At 40.8% G+C, this 15,878-nt stretch overlaps 1 protein-coding gene across 2 annotated transcripts in view; it reads left to right on the top strand.

Annotated features, from left to right (window-relative positions):
- The window catches only part of CSMD1 (CUB and Sushi multiple domains 1), a 355,527-nt gene that overhangs the window by 149,361 nt on the left and 190,288 nt on the right, over window positions 1-15,878 (top strand). For both annotated transcript variants that reach the window (XM_081905886.1, XM_081905887.1), the window contains exons 15-17: window positions 804-1,019; window positions 3,607-3,795; window positions 12,210-12,379. In XM_081905886.1, the coding sequence (XP_081762012.1) occupies window positions 804-1,019; window positions 3,607-3,795; window positions 12,210-12,379 (575 nt within the window). The remainder of the gene's footprint in view (window positions 1-803; window positions 1,020-3,606; window positions 3,796-12,209; window positions 12,380-15,878) is intronic.

Here is a 15,878-nt window from a genome sequence, read left to right as displayed (position 1 = left end):
GGAGATGCTCCTTCAGGTATAGTGGGCCAAGGCCGTTTAGGGCTTTCAAAGTCAGCACCAACACTTTGAATTGTGCTCGGAACCTTTTCACAACCTGCTGTAGTTTACATTCTACTGCCTGTGTCTTCATTATTCACTTGGTTCTCATACTATAATGAAGGCATAGCCAATGTGGTGCCCTCCTAGATGTTTTCTGATTAAACCTCCCTTCGGCCCCTACTGCATGACCAATGGTCCGGGATGATGGGAGCTGTAGTCCAACAACAACCAGAGGCCACCACATTGGCTAGCCTTGCTATAATGTGGTCATTGATGCATTGTGGTACCACACTGTGGGAAACCTTCCCCTAGAGCTTCCACAAGAGTTCATTGAGCAGTTCTAATGTAGCTTCTCCTTCCACTCAGTTTCCTTGCTTCCCCTGTACCAGGGGATAGGTTTCTGGACCCTGGGGAAATGGTGGTAGTTTGGGTAACAGCCTTCAGAATTGAGCCAAGCACAGCAGGATTGTAGTTACACTGATCTTGCGTACAAGCATATGCTCAGGGCCACTCACTTATGAATACGCCTGCTTGAAGGCTTACAACAGTGTTATATGTAAGAGAGTTGAGAACTGGATGCATATTCACCCTGGGTGACAAAAGCAAAACAAAACAAGACACCTGGTAGTGAAGCCTGAGCCTTTAGCTGATTCAGGTTGCCAGTGGTTCTTCTCAGGAGGTCAGATTCCAGGTAAGCATGACATATTTTGTCATCCATCCTTTACTCAAAAAGCAAAATATTGTTCTTTTTTCCATTTTTCAAGGAGTACAACTGATCTTCCACACCTTTCACCTGGAGAGCTCCCATGACTATTTGCTCATCACTGAAGATGGAAGCTTCACAGAACCTGTGGCCAGATTAACAGGGTCCGTTTTGCCTCCTACCATCAAAGCTGGACTCTTTGGAAACTTCACGGCACAACTTCGGTTTATTTCTGATTTTTCCATTTCCTACGAAGGCTTTAATATAACATTTTCAGGTAAAGGCATGGGCTTTGATAGAATATTTGGAAATGTTTTATATTTATATTATTAACTAAAACAGTCATAATGAATAGCACTAGAAGATTCCCCCACCTGTTGTCAGGAGATTCCCCTACCCACCTCAGACAACATAGCCTACCATGTTTGATAACCTCCCTGGTACCCTGTAGAGGATTTTCAGGGAATATATGAGGATTTAAAGAAGAAGGGAAGAAAGGAAAGATCTGTTTTGTGAGTCGTCAGTAATATGGGATGCAACTCAGTAGTAGCTGAAAACCAACCAAACATTGGAATTATATAATATTTATTCAAAGTGTACTTGGTACTTGTCTTTTTGTAACCTTAAACTTCAGTCCTGTGCACGATTAACTGCAAGTAAGGATCCATTAGACATAATAGGACTCGTTGTCTTGTATACATGCATAGTATTGTGCAGTAAATTGGCTAGCAGCAGCTACTGTTTACAACTATTAATGTCTTGGGTCTTTTGGAGATTCTAAAACCATGCACAAGTAGTAAGGAAGAGCTACATTACAAGTCCCTAACTGCACCATTCTTGGTTCTGGTTTCCACTTGGTTGATCTGAGTGCAAAGATCTTTCCAAGAAAGCACGAACGGAGCAATTCTGGCATTATGCACACATCAATCATAAATGATTTGTTTTGATTTGAAACATTATCTAGCTTCTAGAAGTAATTGTATTAAGTCTTTAAATGTCAGTTAATGAAACCAAACAGACCAGATATTAATGATAAGAGTTTCTCAGGTCAAACACATCAGCCTTATTTAACAGTCAGAACAGCAGATCATTTTCTTTCTTTTTGGGGGCAATCTTCCCACCCACCTTCAAGCCTGAGAACATTTGGCACATTTTCTCCTGTGGTTTTACTATGTGCCAAAACGGGAAGGAGAAATTTGGGGGACAATCTCACATATATTCCTCCACTGTTACTGCGTTGGCCAAATACCTAATAGCGGAAGTTGAACACTGAAATGAAGGTGAAGGGCTCATGATGTGTGACCTTATCCTAAGATTGTTGTAGTTAGGGGTAGTCCTACTGAATCTGAACCAGGGTTCACTATGTCCTGTGTATCAGCCAACCTGATTAATCTGGGAAACTCAAAAATAGGGCATGAATGCAATAGCCCCCAGAACTTGCTACCTGGTTCAGTGGTTTATTGTGCCTGCACCCCCCTGCATGATTGTTATCATGTGAGGGAAATGAATACCTGAATTGGGCTGTGGCTGTTCATTTATCAATTGCCTAATAATCCCACCTTTCCTCTAACGAGCCCAATGTGGACATAGGTTTCCATAGTGGTCTCTCCTCTGGGCACTAACGAAACCAAATTCTGCTTAAGTTCAACAAATTTATAAGCACAACCTGCCTGTTTAGCCTGGTTTATAATACCAATGTGCATACACATTTTAGAAGCTGTGTCCTTGGTTTTAGAGGAAAAGGAATGTTATTCTGCAAAATGGGCAGTTTGCTGAAAGGAGATGGTATTGAATTGAATATGAGCTGAGACAGCAGGTTATTAAAGTGGCAGTAAAATCTGCACTGACAGAGGGGGTAGAAATGTATTTCACAAATAGGGCTGCATTAAGCATGCAAAGCTAAACCTTTGCATTCCTTACCCTCTCTCTATAGGCTCTCCTTGTTCTGTTTGACTTCATAAAAAACCATTTTTCTTTTACTAGAAAGGCACTGTACTGCTAGGTTTATTCTTCAATACCTCTGCAGGGGTAAATATATATATATATTCTGCAGGGGTTACTTTGACTTCACACTGGACTTCACATTCAAAGGCTGCAGTGCCTATATGCTGTAAGATGAGTCTTCACATGCAAATTAATTCACATATTGAATTACTGGTTACATTCATTATTTATCAGTGGTACTAAAATAGGATTTTCATATATATATATGAAGGTCTTGATGAATATTGTGTGCGCACCCCCCCCCCCATATGGTGTCTGACTTAACTGATATTTATCAAGATAATTTGAATGCTCCTAATACTTGTCTTTAAGAAAGTTCCTGCAAGCTATTATTTAATCACAGTAGTTCCTAGAGCGAAGTGTTGGCCTCCTTTGCTAATGGCAAACCATAAATCTCATCGTTTCCCTCCCTGCAAAAAATTGGCTGCAATCCAGGTGCTGATGCAATAGTAGTTACCCTGTGAAGCACTACACCAGGGCTGGATCTAGACACATAAAAGAAGTGTTTCAGTTTAAAGCGCTGTAAATTTAAACAGGGAAAACAGGTTGAGAAAAGTGGGACTCCACATCGCCATCTGGTGGCACAATGTTGTATCACACATACAACACATAAATCACTTTTTCTTTACCAGTCTAACCAAGTCCCAGGTGCTGTAGCATCTAGAAGCTTCCTGCAGCCAATCAGAAGCCGCTATTTGGTTTTTGGAAGTTTTGGAAGTAGAACGGACTTCCAGAATGGATTCCGTTCGACTTCCAAGGTACGAATGTATGTTGGTATTGTGTAATTATCCTGCTTAGGTCTTTTTTTAAAAAATTGGAACTTTCATCTTTTTTCTTGGCTTTTGATTTATTGTCTGAAGAATATGACCTGGAACCCTGTGATGATCCTGGTGTTCCTGCCTTCAGTCGAAGGATAGGATTTCATTTTGGCGTCGGAGATTCCTTGACGTTTTCTTGCTTCCCTGGATATCGCTTGGAAGGTGCGGACAAGCTTGCGTGCCTGGGTGGCGGCCGCCGTGTATGGAGTGCACCTCTGCCAAGGTGTGTGGGTAGGTGGTCACATGCTTTCATTTCATTCATCCAATTGATAGCACATGGGGGATGCAAAAGGAGAGGGGGGCAAAGCTAAAGTCACCTAGAATTGTGTAAATTATTATTCAGTGCATATTATAAATGGGTTGTTGTCATGGACTGGTTGGACACAGGAATGATAGGAAGAAGCAGTGGGGGAACCACCAAAGGAGGCTTTGGTGGTGGTGGTGGGACAACAAGGAGTGATCAGAGGGAGAAGAGGAAGAAGACAGGGAGAGGAGGAGACAAGGATGGCTTGGAGGAGGCAGGGACCTTTAGTCTTGGCAACTGATTTCATGGAGTACCGTATCTTTCGCTCTATAAGACACACTTTTTTTGCTCCTGAAAAGTAAGGGGAAATGTCTGTGCATCTTATGGAGCGAATGTGGTCAATCACTGGCTCCCTTTCTGGCCTCACCCCCTTGCCCACGCCTCCATTGTAGAATGTCCTGCAGATGGAGGCTGTTTGTTTTCCCAGCAACATTTGACTGGCTGATTAGACTATCCGTCTGGAAACTGTAGAAATGGCTCCCTTTCCTTTCCTAAAGAAGCTGCAGAACTGTGAGTTGAACCCCATAAAAACAGGATTTTTTTCCCTGTGCAAAGTAAGCTCAACAACTTTGAGATGCTCCTCAAAAAAATGGGGTTTTCCCCCTTTGCAAAAGAAGCTGCACAACTGTGAGCTGATTCCCCCCCCCCCCAAACAGGGCTTTCCCCCTTTCCTCCTCTAAAAACTAGGTGTGTCTTATGGTCTGGTGCGTCTTATGGAGCAAAAAAATATGGTAATTCCTACAGGGAATGAGCTGCTGTGCCCATTAGGTCTGACACTCAGCCAAGTCTGTGAAGATAGTGTTTTTGCTAATAAAGAGTTAACTCCAACTTCCAACTGTGTGATTTACTGGCCTGCTCGCTCTGTGACAGTTGTGGATGTTTTAACCAATTGAGTGTGGCTCTCAATTCACCAACTAATTCAAGAAGGTAGTTAGGTTGAAATGCAGCTGATATTATTGCACAAGAAATAATTTGCTTAAGTTTGTGTGAAGGCACAAATCTTTCTGATGTCTTTGGCAGTAAAGATAGCAGCCATGGGGCAATAATAATAATAATCCTAATTATATTTTCTGATGTGTAAATCCTGCTGCTTAGCATTGCAGCTTAGATGTTTCAGGGGAACACACATGCTTGCATCAGAGCTTATATTTTGTTTTGATGTATTTATCATTTGGTCTTGTTAATAATTCAAATTACTTTTAAAATACTTCCATTGCAACAGAATATTAAATCTTTTTGGGGGGATTCCTTGAAAATTGGATTGTTTTATAAAATGCATGATACTACATGAAATGTTTTGCAGTTGTAAATTAGGTCACTCTGCTACAGAATCAGTGGCTTTGGGAATCTGCTCAGCATTCACTGGGTGGTTAACATAGTGGAATTTGGGACAGAATCTGGGTTCCCCCTGCTCATTATTGGACTCCAGTCATGTTTCCTTTAAGCTATTAGTACATATGTTTATCTATAGATGATGGTCCAATATTTTTTTAGAAAGTTGCTTTAAAGTCACTCTGGGACAGTTAACCCTTTTTTATTATAAACACACAAATCAGCCTCAGTATTTTAGCATCTCTGTACATAATTGGTATTACGACATAAAGGCTTAGCTGCCAGTTACATAACTTTAGAGCAGCTGAAGGCCAGGGGATTTTGCAGTCTTGCTTTTGGTGTTCATGTTGCGTAGATTACTGAATTCTTGGTCCACTTTGAAACTGAAGTGACACAATGAAATGGCTTCACCACACTGACCCAGTTTGCAGAATATGCTAAGCTAAACCTTAGACTGTGTGGGCTCCTGGAGAAGAGCTTGCAACCACTTTTTGCTCCTCTCTGGCCCTCTTTGCTGGCCCTATGGTTAAATTCTTTCTTCGCTCACCGTGATCTGTTGCCCAAAGTTTGTTCTTGGTTACGGTTCATGATTAGTGAGGAGAGTTAAACCACAAGTCTTGTTGTGAGTGTGCACCTGGACTCACCTGTGTGCAGCCATTGCAGTCCTGGTTCAGGCAGCATGCTTAGCCAAACCTTAGTTTAGCTCAATGTGATGCAATAGCAAAAAAGGATTAAGGAGGATCAAAGGATCTACGAGCTCCTCTCTGGGAGCCCACTGATTTGCATCGTCTCACTAGGCTAAGGTTTGGCTTTGTGCATTGTGCAAACCAAACCGTTCACACAAACTGCACACTGACCTGAGATGTGCTGAATTACAGCGCAATTACAAATATTTGCACTTGTAGGGTTTTAATTGTTCTTAGATAAACTTCAATTATTTTTCAGATTTGAGATGAGGAAATCAGACATGCATAACAGAATTTCAGGGATCTGAAATACATAGCAACCAACAAATCCATTTCATGTTGCACTGAACATACTGACTTCTTCACTTGCTTTTGAATATCTACTTCCCGCCAAGAATTGCAGTTAACCGGCTCGAGTATATATAATTTGAACAAGTGTTGCTGATCCTCAAGAGTATTTTTTTCTTCACGGCCTTGTTTTGCAATTTAATTTGTTCTTAAAAAAATAGTTTAAAGACAGGAAACTTATTTTCATATTAGCTCCTTATTTCTGAGCAATCGTAGAGATTGCTTCATTTGTTTTGCATTATTAAAAATATTAATAACCTGTGTTTATCAAGATATTATTAAGCTCTAGGGCAATTAAAGAAAATCATACCTACTGCAATGCAATGCTGAAAGTGCTATGTTGGTGGTATAGGCATGGGAGGGGTGTGGTTGAAGATTAGATCCTTCAAACATCTAAGCTCTATTCATGTGTTGCTCACATTTAGTGGATTGTACTTCTGGCCTCATCTCTGACCAGGCTGCAACAGCCCCAGCCCCCAGGGTTCACAAGAAAGGAATAAAGACTCTTACAACGTGTTATGGAATTTAAATTAGGCCACAACTTTATTAAACTTCCGAATGTTGGAAGACCTTGACTTAGGCCTTGGGCCTAAGGCCATAAACTGCCAAAGTTGTGACAAATTGCTATGGGGAAGACAAAACCTGCCAATGCAGGAAAATTTCTTCCCGGTCCTTCAATAGCAACCAGTCAAAGACCATAGCCGCACCTGCTAAACAGGAAGCAAAAGGGAGGATAGGGTGGGTGAATCTCCTGACCCAACTGCCTGGCTACTGTCGGCTCCACCCCCTATGTAAATGGGACTGGCCCTACCTCCCAGCAATGAAACTGACTACAGAGGCTGGGCGTGAACCTCCAAATAATAACACTGAGAAGCAGGCCAGCCGCCCCGGTTTGCCATTAATACCCTGGAAACTGTAGCACCGTGCACGATCCCGCAAAGGGCACCCACAATGTAAAGTGTGAGTGATCATTGCCGCTGTGTTAGCTGTGCCCTTTGATGACCACACCGAGCACAGTTGATTGCATGGTTGTAGCCTGTAGGCTACATTTGATGTGGGACATCTGAACACACAGTACCTCAACCCTGTCGCTTGTCTTCTAGGTAGAAGGCCATTTTCACAATGTGTGCAAATTTAATATAATGGCAAGATAAAAGCCAATCTTGAAAGACGCGTGGGCAGTTTCATTAATGGAGTAATGAACTGGAATTCAGTTTGTCACCTATGTTGTTTTCACAGAATCAGATGGAATCCATGCTTCCTTAGAATAATTACCAGAGTCCCTCCCCCCCTTTTTTGTTTTGGTTCCTGCTTGCACTTTTTTGCTTGTGGGACACTACGTAGGAAATTAATTTTGTTTAGCCCTATTAAATTAATATTGCTCAGTCCTAAAAATTTATTGGATGAATTGTTATGCATCCCTATGCAAATGTTTATTTGTGGGCTATTTTATTAAAAAAGATAATGAAAAGGTCTATCGAAGCTATACAAAAGGCTTTGTTCCAAATGTCAGGCATATGAAAGAAGCATTACAAAGGTGCAGTTCTCCCTTGACAGAACTCATTTAATTTGAATTCCTGATATAAATCAGCTGTTCTTAATTTGGAATATGAATTCTCTGACCAGTGTTCTGTTTGACTTTTTAAAGTGCTTTGCAGCCCTCTATCTACCACATCTCGAGACAATGATGGATCTACTGCTTTGGAGAAATGGTTTCAAAATTATCTAATTTAATAATTTAATTGATTTTGTATTCCACTTGCTGAAAGCAAGTGGGTGTTCATACGCCGACTGCGTTATCACTTAGCTAAATTTAGGTGCAGGTGAACCACAATAGAAAGTTAAATAGGACTACTATTTATTTATGTAGACTGCTGAGGAAGAATATGTATCCCTTAACCCCTTTTGAACTCTTTTCAGATAGAATCATATCTTTCCCCCCTGAAAAGTATTATTACATTTTCCTTTGAAACTCATTCCTGCACACTGCAAGCATAAGTTGAAATATCCTAAACTTTAACAAAAGGAAAGAAAAACTTGGTTGGAGAGGGCCAACATTTATGATGGTTAATCTGGATGAATTAATTTATATTTGAAATTTGCACTTACATTGAATGAACTGAGCAGATACCTATGAATACTGCGTATTTCTTGGGGGAGGTGGACACAAAATTCCCATGGGTGTCATGTGAGCTGTCTGTGAATGATTCTGTGAACTGACCCACAATTATATTTGCTTGCTTATCTTATAGGTTCAGTTACCAAAGGGTGGGGTTTTTTCCTAGCTAAAAGGTGCCAATGGCACCTAGAGTATGAGAAGGATCCTGTTTTCTTTTCTTTTGCATTATGGGCGATAAGTTTAATGCATGTGGAGTGTAAGTGTTGCTTTGCATGCATATTTTGTTTGCCAGGGCTGTTGAATGATCAGTTGGCAGACTTTTTTTAGTAGCTTTATTGCATACGGAATTAGGCGTTGAGGAAGACAGCTGCATATTCCAGAATTTTCTTCACCTCTTTGTAAATCAAGTTAGTTATTAATGTACTAGAAGCCAATGGATGACTTAGTTATGGTTCTCTAAGCTCCAATTCAGTTTAGCATCCCAGACAAAATGGAATGTTCTAATTCAGGTGCTGGAGCATATTTAAAATGTCAGGGAGGCCTAGGCTGCTAATATATTAGAAGCCACTCTTTAGAAATAAATCAAAATATATCCCCAATTGTCCACCATTTCTGACCTGATAAACTCCCAGTTCAGAGATGTGAATTAATGCTTGCATGTGAGATCAAAATTTCTTGCTTTAGGGCCACCTGTATGGGGCATGATATCCAAGTACATCTCACATTTGCTCTTAAGATGTTATTCCCCCATCCTGCTTACTACTTTGAAATGAATGTGAGCATTTTTAAATAAGTAATTGCCTTCCCCCTTATTTCCCATTGTATTTATTTAAAAACTGCATGAAAAAGCACAGACACAAGGGGCATATTTCACATGTGACATGTGGTGTCCGTATTTCATACTACATTTTCACAATGAGTACAATAAAATATTATGAAGTAGTATGAAGATACAGGTGGGAGAGACCTGAGAGTTTATTATTTTGTTATTATTAATTTATTAATCACCTGATACACAATTGTCTTAAGATGGTAAAAAAAGCAAGAAACCATTACAAACAGTTACTACTTTACTTTAATTGAAGTCTAGCTCTTAATTTCTGGTTTATGCAATTATATGCAGCTCTAGGTTCATTTACATGGTTTTGTTAAACCAGGTGAATACCTGGATTGCTTAAGGCTGACATTTGCTAAGGTGCTTCAGATTTCTGGGGTTCAGCTATTAAAAACAAACAAACACACATTTGGCTTTGAATATAGCTAGCCCTTGGGATAAGCCATTGTGAGATGAATTTTGAAGTACGAATAATGATTTTATTCCGATATTATACTTTTAGCCTAGACCAATTCATTCACAACAGAGCCCTCTTTTGGTTTAAATTTTTATTAATCACTACCTCTTTAACTAAAAAAAAAATAGCAACCCCAAATCAATTCAAAAGCAACATGCATTCTCTGTCTGACAAGAATGAAGTGGATCTCTTTTCAATCTGACTAAGAAATAGCATGCTGGTATCTTTCTTCCCCCTCTTGCTTAAATATTATTTAAGACGGCAGAATCATTTCAAACACATTAGCAGACCCCCTCTGTGGTCTCTGTGGAGTCTTTCTAAAGGTGGAGGTGTCTTTGTCCTGTTGAACGCTTTCAGCCTTTCATTATTTTTACTTTAAAAAAATAAATTAGCATGCAGTTTTAGACTACAGGGCAAATTCCCTGCTGGTTTCATATATTTGTAGTCTGTTTACATTCCCTTTTCCCTTTTCAAGACCTTCTGTAAATTTTCCTCTTGTCCCTTTTGGACCAGGAACAGCTGCTCCCCTCTATGACTGGTTTGACATAAGGTATATAACTTGTAACTGTGGTTTTGACTGCAGCATTACTATTTACCATCAAAAGGATTATTTGGCCATAATTGCTTAATGAAGATCAGTACTAACATACTATTCTCATTGGGACAGTAAGCTGACAAAATATTAATTGCGTGTCGAGGTCCCCCAAGCCTCCCCTAAATAATTCACAATTCACACATAATTTTTGTTTAAGGTTTTTGGCATAAGTATAGTATACGCTTGGCGTATAGTATTCACTGCTTACAGTCACTTTCCTCACATTATCTCATATATATATGGCCCTGTAAAACTGGGTAATCTGCCCCCAAGTTAAGGCAGTTTTATGGAAAATAATGTAATTCCTCAAAGATGAAGGTTTCCTAAGTTATGATCCTCTAAATGCTTGCTGTAAAATTGTAGCAAAATAGTGTTCTAGCAACATCTTTTTGAACCAACTGTAGATCTTGCCCATGTTTCTGATATGTAGCAGTCTGATGGCATACATAACGATTTATTTTTATTTTTATTAGTATATGTACCAGGAAGTTCACCACATAAGAATAAAGCTGTACAATTAAACCCCAGAGCAGTAAATAATGATGTCACTGTGGTTTAAAGTCTGCATGGATAGTGAGAAGTGCTGGTAATTTATTTGAAGTTCACCTATTTTGTTACATTGAGGTATCTTATTTACAGTTACTTGTCACAGTGTTTATAATAAAATAATAGCCCTAGCCATAAATAATCCTAATTTTCAAGGTGTTATAAAACCAGTGGAGATAAGCAGGCAATTGCCATTATTGTAATGTTGCTATTGTTTGTGTAGTTATTGTTACTTTCTCTCTCCCTGTAATCACTTCAGTGTCCTCCCTTCCTCCCCATCCCTTGTTTTAGCAAAGTGAGGGCAATTGATTGGGGAGGCAGTATGGGTGCAAAAGTTAAAATTCTGCATTAATTTGGTGAAAACACAATCTTAAGCCCACAGTCCCAACACCGAGAAATATAAATTTAAGGGCTTGGTTCTGAGATAGTGAAATATAAAACAGAAAATATAATAACTGCGCTGAAGGGATTGGTATGTATGTAATATTTCTTTCTTTAATACAAAAAAAATAAGATGGCTCTGTCCGTGATGCTCTAAAATAAAAACACATCTAGCTTTTTACCCATTTTTTGTCAAAACAAATATGAAAACTTATTTTAAACACCCTTTTATAGGTTGTACAATCAGATGCTGCAAGTGAGGAAATCATTTTGGAAGTATAACAATGTTGGCAAGTAAAGTTGGCTGGCTGGCTTAAATCATCTGGTACCCTAAGCACATTCCATGGAAGCAATATAAGTGGGTTTACGCTGCTAATACGCAGACCATTATCTCAAGTTTGCTTTTAAGATTTCTCCTGGGATGTTTAAGTCAGTTTGCTCTTGTTTGCCATTAGGCACTTCCTTGGGAGCTTAGCAGAGGCAAGTCACTTTCACCTTTTGTTTGCAATTAGATCTAGTCCAGCATGCTCTGGGGATGCAAAGGGTCAGTTGCTTGAGTGTACATTGGTTTTACCTTTGTGTGCAGAATTCCCCGAAGGCTTCTATGGGTAAATGTGAACGCAGGCCTAAACTTTACAGTACAATGAGAAATGAAAAGACAACCAAAGACAACTGGAAAAAAATAATGCATCTCGATAGAACGATTAAATAAATCTTTGTCTAAAGGCTATGAAATTCTGAAAAACCAAGTCATTGAAACATACAACAAGTACATAATGGTTGAATACAATGTTGTATAAATGAATGGCGCTGTAGGGAGCAGACGAGGAAGGGGGAAAGTCTCATTGCATGAGCTGGCAAACAGGCACAAATAGCTACCATCCTCTTGTCCTAAATCTTAGATAAAAGTGTAAAAAGACAGCATATTTTCTAGATATTAGCAGAGGGACCTTGTTCTCTGGAAAATAACCACAATTTTTAAGAAAATTCTTTTGAATGCTAACCGATGTCCTTTTTTTTTAAATGTGTCTGTTTTGTTTAGCTGAATGTGGAGCAAGTGTGTCTGGGAATGAAGGAACACTGCTGTCCCCAAATTTTCCATCTAACTATGACAACAACCATGAATGCATTTATAAAATTGAAACTGAGCCTGGGAAAGGGATCCACTTGAGAGCCAGAACCTTTCAGCTGCATGAAGGCGACACTGTTAAGGTATATATAAATGTGCACACAAAAGAACAGAAAAACACTCAGTCCTGTTTGGGTGCATTAATTATTTGATCTGCAACATTTGAGAAGTAGTTTAAGTGTGTGTGTGTGAGAGAGAGATGCATGGATGGCTATAAATAGACAGACAGAGAGAGATAATCCTTTTCCATGCATGTCAGGAATTAAGTTCGCAGCCAGTCTTGGTGCTAGTTGGGCATTCAGTCAAAGGAATAGTGGCTGCTGTGACTTTGCCTTACCCACCATCATTTCTTAAGCAACTTGGTCTTACAGTGATAAGTAATTTTAACTGGTGTGCGAGTGAGCAGCTACTTGCTGTGCTTGAGAAACAAAGGCTTCCTGCTCTTCTCCAAGGCTCCAGTGGTCAGTTTGTTTGGGTATCATGAATTTGAGGCCTAGAGTAATGGCAGGGCAGCCAGTTGCTAAACTGCATTCCAGTTAATATCACCTTCTTCACATATAGGGGGGAATTTGCCCAAAGGCTTTAAGTGCAGTTCACTTAAAATGAGCAAAAGTGTCAACCTGTACAGATATGGATATCATAGTGGACATAATTGAAAGTGTGACAAAAAAATGAAATTAATGCATTTGTTTTATGAGGATTACAGGGAAGCTTTTTAATTTTAGGAGCCAGTGTGGTGTGGTGTAGTGGTAGTCTCGTAATCTGGGGAACCGGGTTCGTGTCTCCGCTCCTCCCCATGCAGCTGCTGGGTGACCTTGGGCTAGTCACACTTCTCTGAAGTCTCTCAGCCTCACTCACCTCACAGAGTGTTTGTTGTGGGGGAGGAAGGGAAAGGAGAATGTGAGCTGCTTTGAAACTCCTTAAAAGGGAGTGAAAGGCGGGATATCAAATCCAAACTCCTCTTCTTCTTCTAGGATATTATATAGGCATATTATATATCCTACTGCTTCTAGGATAGGGTTGCCATATTCTGAAGGGCACAAACCCGGACACACACACCCCATCAGGACACCCACCACCACCACCATCTCGCATCCCTGTCACTCACCCCCTCCCTGCCGCTAACCCCTTCCTCACCTGCCTGCTTCCCCCTCCTCCCCCCCTTACCTTTCACAAGGAAGCTCCCGCTTTCTGGTGCTGGGGGTGACTCCGGGCCGCTGAGCAGGCTCCGCCTCTCCCTTTCAGACCTTCAGCCTCTAATAATAATAATAATAATAATAATAATAATAATAATAATAATTTATTTATATTCCACCCTCCCCAGCTGAAGCCGGGCTCAGAGCGGCTAACAACAGTAAAATAATACAGCATTCTAAAATCAATTCATTATGAAATCAGTTCAAATCAAATTGATGGCAACCATTGGGCTAGAGTTCTGTGAAGAATTACCAAAGGAGGGGGTCAGGCTGTGCCTTGGCCAAAGGCCTGGTGGAACAGCTCTGCCTTGCAGGCCCTGCGGAAAGATGGCCTCCAAGTGGCCTCCAGCAAGGTCGTATCTAAGATCAGGGCAGGTAGGCTTGTCGTCCCCTTCAACCACTACTCAAGCCGTGTTGAAGGGGAAGGTGCAAGTAGGAGCAGAGAGGCCTTGGAACTGCCGCCGCAGATGCAGCCGTGGCCACCCATGCCCCCTCTGATGTGGCTTGAGCAGCCATTGGGGCCAGTGCCACTGCTGCTGGGGAAGGCCCAGGCAGGACCAGAGAAGCAGTGGAGCGACGAGCCTCCCTGCCCGGGCCTGATCCTAGATGCAACCTTGCTAGTGGCCACTTGGAGGCAGAAGGCCTGAAAGGGAGAGGCAGCTCTGGCACTGGTAAGTGGGAGCCTCACACAAACAGGGTCCCAACAAAGCCAGGAGTGGGAACTGGAAAGGGATGATGGCAGTGGTGGCGCTACAGACCCTGCTGCGGCACTTCTGCTTCCAGGGCATAGCCGCAGCGCATCAAGGTGCGCAGTGGATGACTGAAGAGCACCTGCCTCTCTCCCCCTTTGGCGGCATGTTTGTGCCCCTAAAAATCAATCAATCAATCAATCAATCATAATAATAAATGCCCCCCCAAACCCTGAACATTTCATTTAAAAATAAAAAATCCACCTGGATGGTCATGCTTCCCCCCCAAACCAGGACATGTCTGGGAAAACCCAGATGTATGGCAACCCTATAGGATATTATGTATGTTTCTTAAAAAGATGTTGAATAGTATTCTGAAAAAAGGTATATCACAGTTTGTGTTTTTATCAGGGAAGATTGTGTTAAGAGGTGATGTGGTCAAGATACAGAAGTACACGGGGATGAAATATTGGGTGCTGTTTCTTTAATCTAGCAGAACAGGTTAGAATAAAAAAAAAAGAAGGAAAAGCCAGAAGTTAAAGCTGGACAAATTCAGATCTGAAGTAGCTGAACTTCGGGTCAAGCTACAAAGGCAAAATTACTTTTGTAACTTTAGGTAGGTTGAATCTTCATAAGTGAAGGAAAGTTTCTGCCTGGGCCTTCACAATAAACTATGCTAGACTGGTTGGTGGCGTTTGCTTTCAAAACAAAGGAAACCAAAGGAAAAAGATTTTAAAAAAATCAAGGTTATACAGACTTCAGTGTGCTTCTAAACATAAGAGGAAGGTCAGTGCTATTTCTCTAGGAGAAGAGGTGCTGGAACTCAACCTTGTTCTCTTATAATAGCAATGGTGCCCACCTGAGATGAGTGAGTTCCAGCTTGGGGGGGAGCCATGAGAAGGTTACTGTGGAAGTAAATTAAGATTTACCCATGCATTTTCTACATTATAATAATTGGGTCTGGGGAGGAAGGAAACAAATAACCCATTAGGTCCCTATTACTTCCCAATGTGAATTTCGCCCGGCTCCCATGTAGGTTTAACACACAAGCGGCAGCCCCAAACAAAGCTATGGTTTTCATTAAAGCCCCGAAGCTAAAAAGAGGCCTGTGCCCTATGCAGAACTTTGCGTTATCTGTGGTGAAACAACAATATCCCTAATGCTTGAGGTTTCTCTATTGCAGTGATGGCCAAACTTGGCCCTCCAGCTGTTTGGGGACTACAACTCCCATCATCCCTAGCTAACAGGACCATCAGGGATGATGGGAATTGTAGTCCCCAAACAGCTGGAGGTCCAAGTTTGGCCATCACTGCTCTATTCCATAATACCTTTTACATTCCTATGTGTTTAGACCAAGTAGTTCTATGGGCTGCAGTCAGGCCCAGTGCAGCCCTTTATGGCGTTGCCATTGAATTTAGAATTTGACAGTTTAAAGCATGAAAGGACAGGTGTTTTATCTTTCAGAAACTAAGAGCCTTGCTTTCTGACCTTCACTGGTTCGTGCAGAATGCTGGGGCTTTTGAGAAATGGAAAATCTGGGGTGGTTATGTTGGAAATGTTTCATTATTGAAACATCCAGGTCAATGTGAACTTGGTGCTTTTATTCAGGTTCTCGTTTGTTCCAAGAACCTTTTATTATTCTTATTATTATTTTTTAAAAAAACATATTTCCTGTGTGGTTTGAGCCATTATAAAAG

Source organism: Podarcis melisellensis (assembly GCF_964234715.1).
Source record: "Podarcis melisellensis genome assembly, chromosome: 3".
In the NCBI taxonomy this organism is placed as follows: domain Eukaryota; kingdom Metazoa; phylum Chordata; class Lepidosauria; order Squamata; family Lacertidae; genus Podarcis; species Podarcis melisellensis.
Note: the sequence above shows the minus strand (reverse complement) of the source record. Positions and strands in the feature narration are given on the sequence as shown.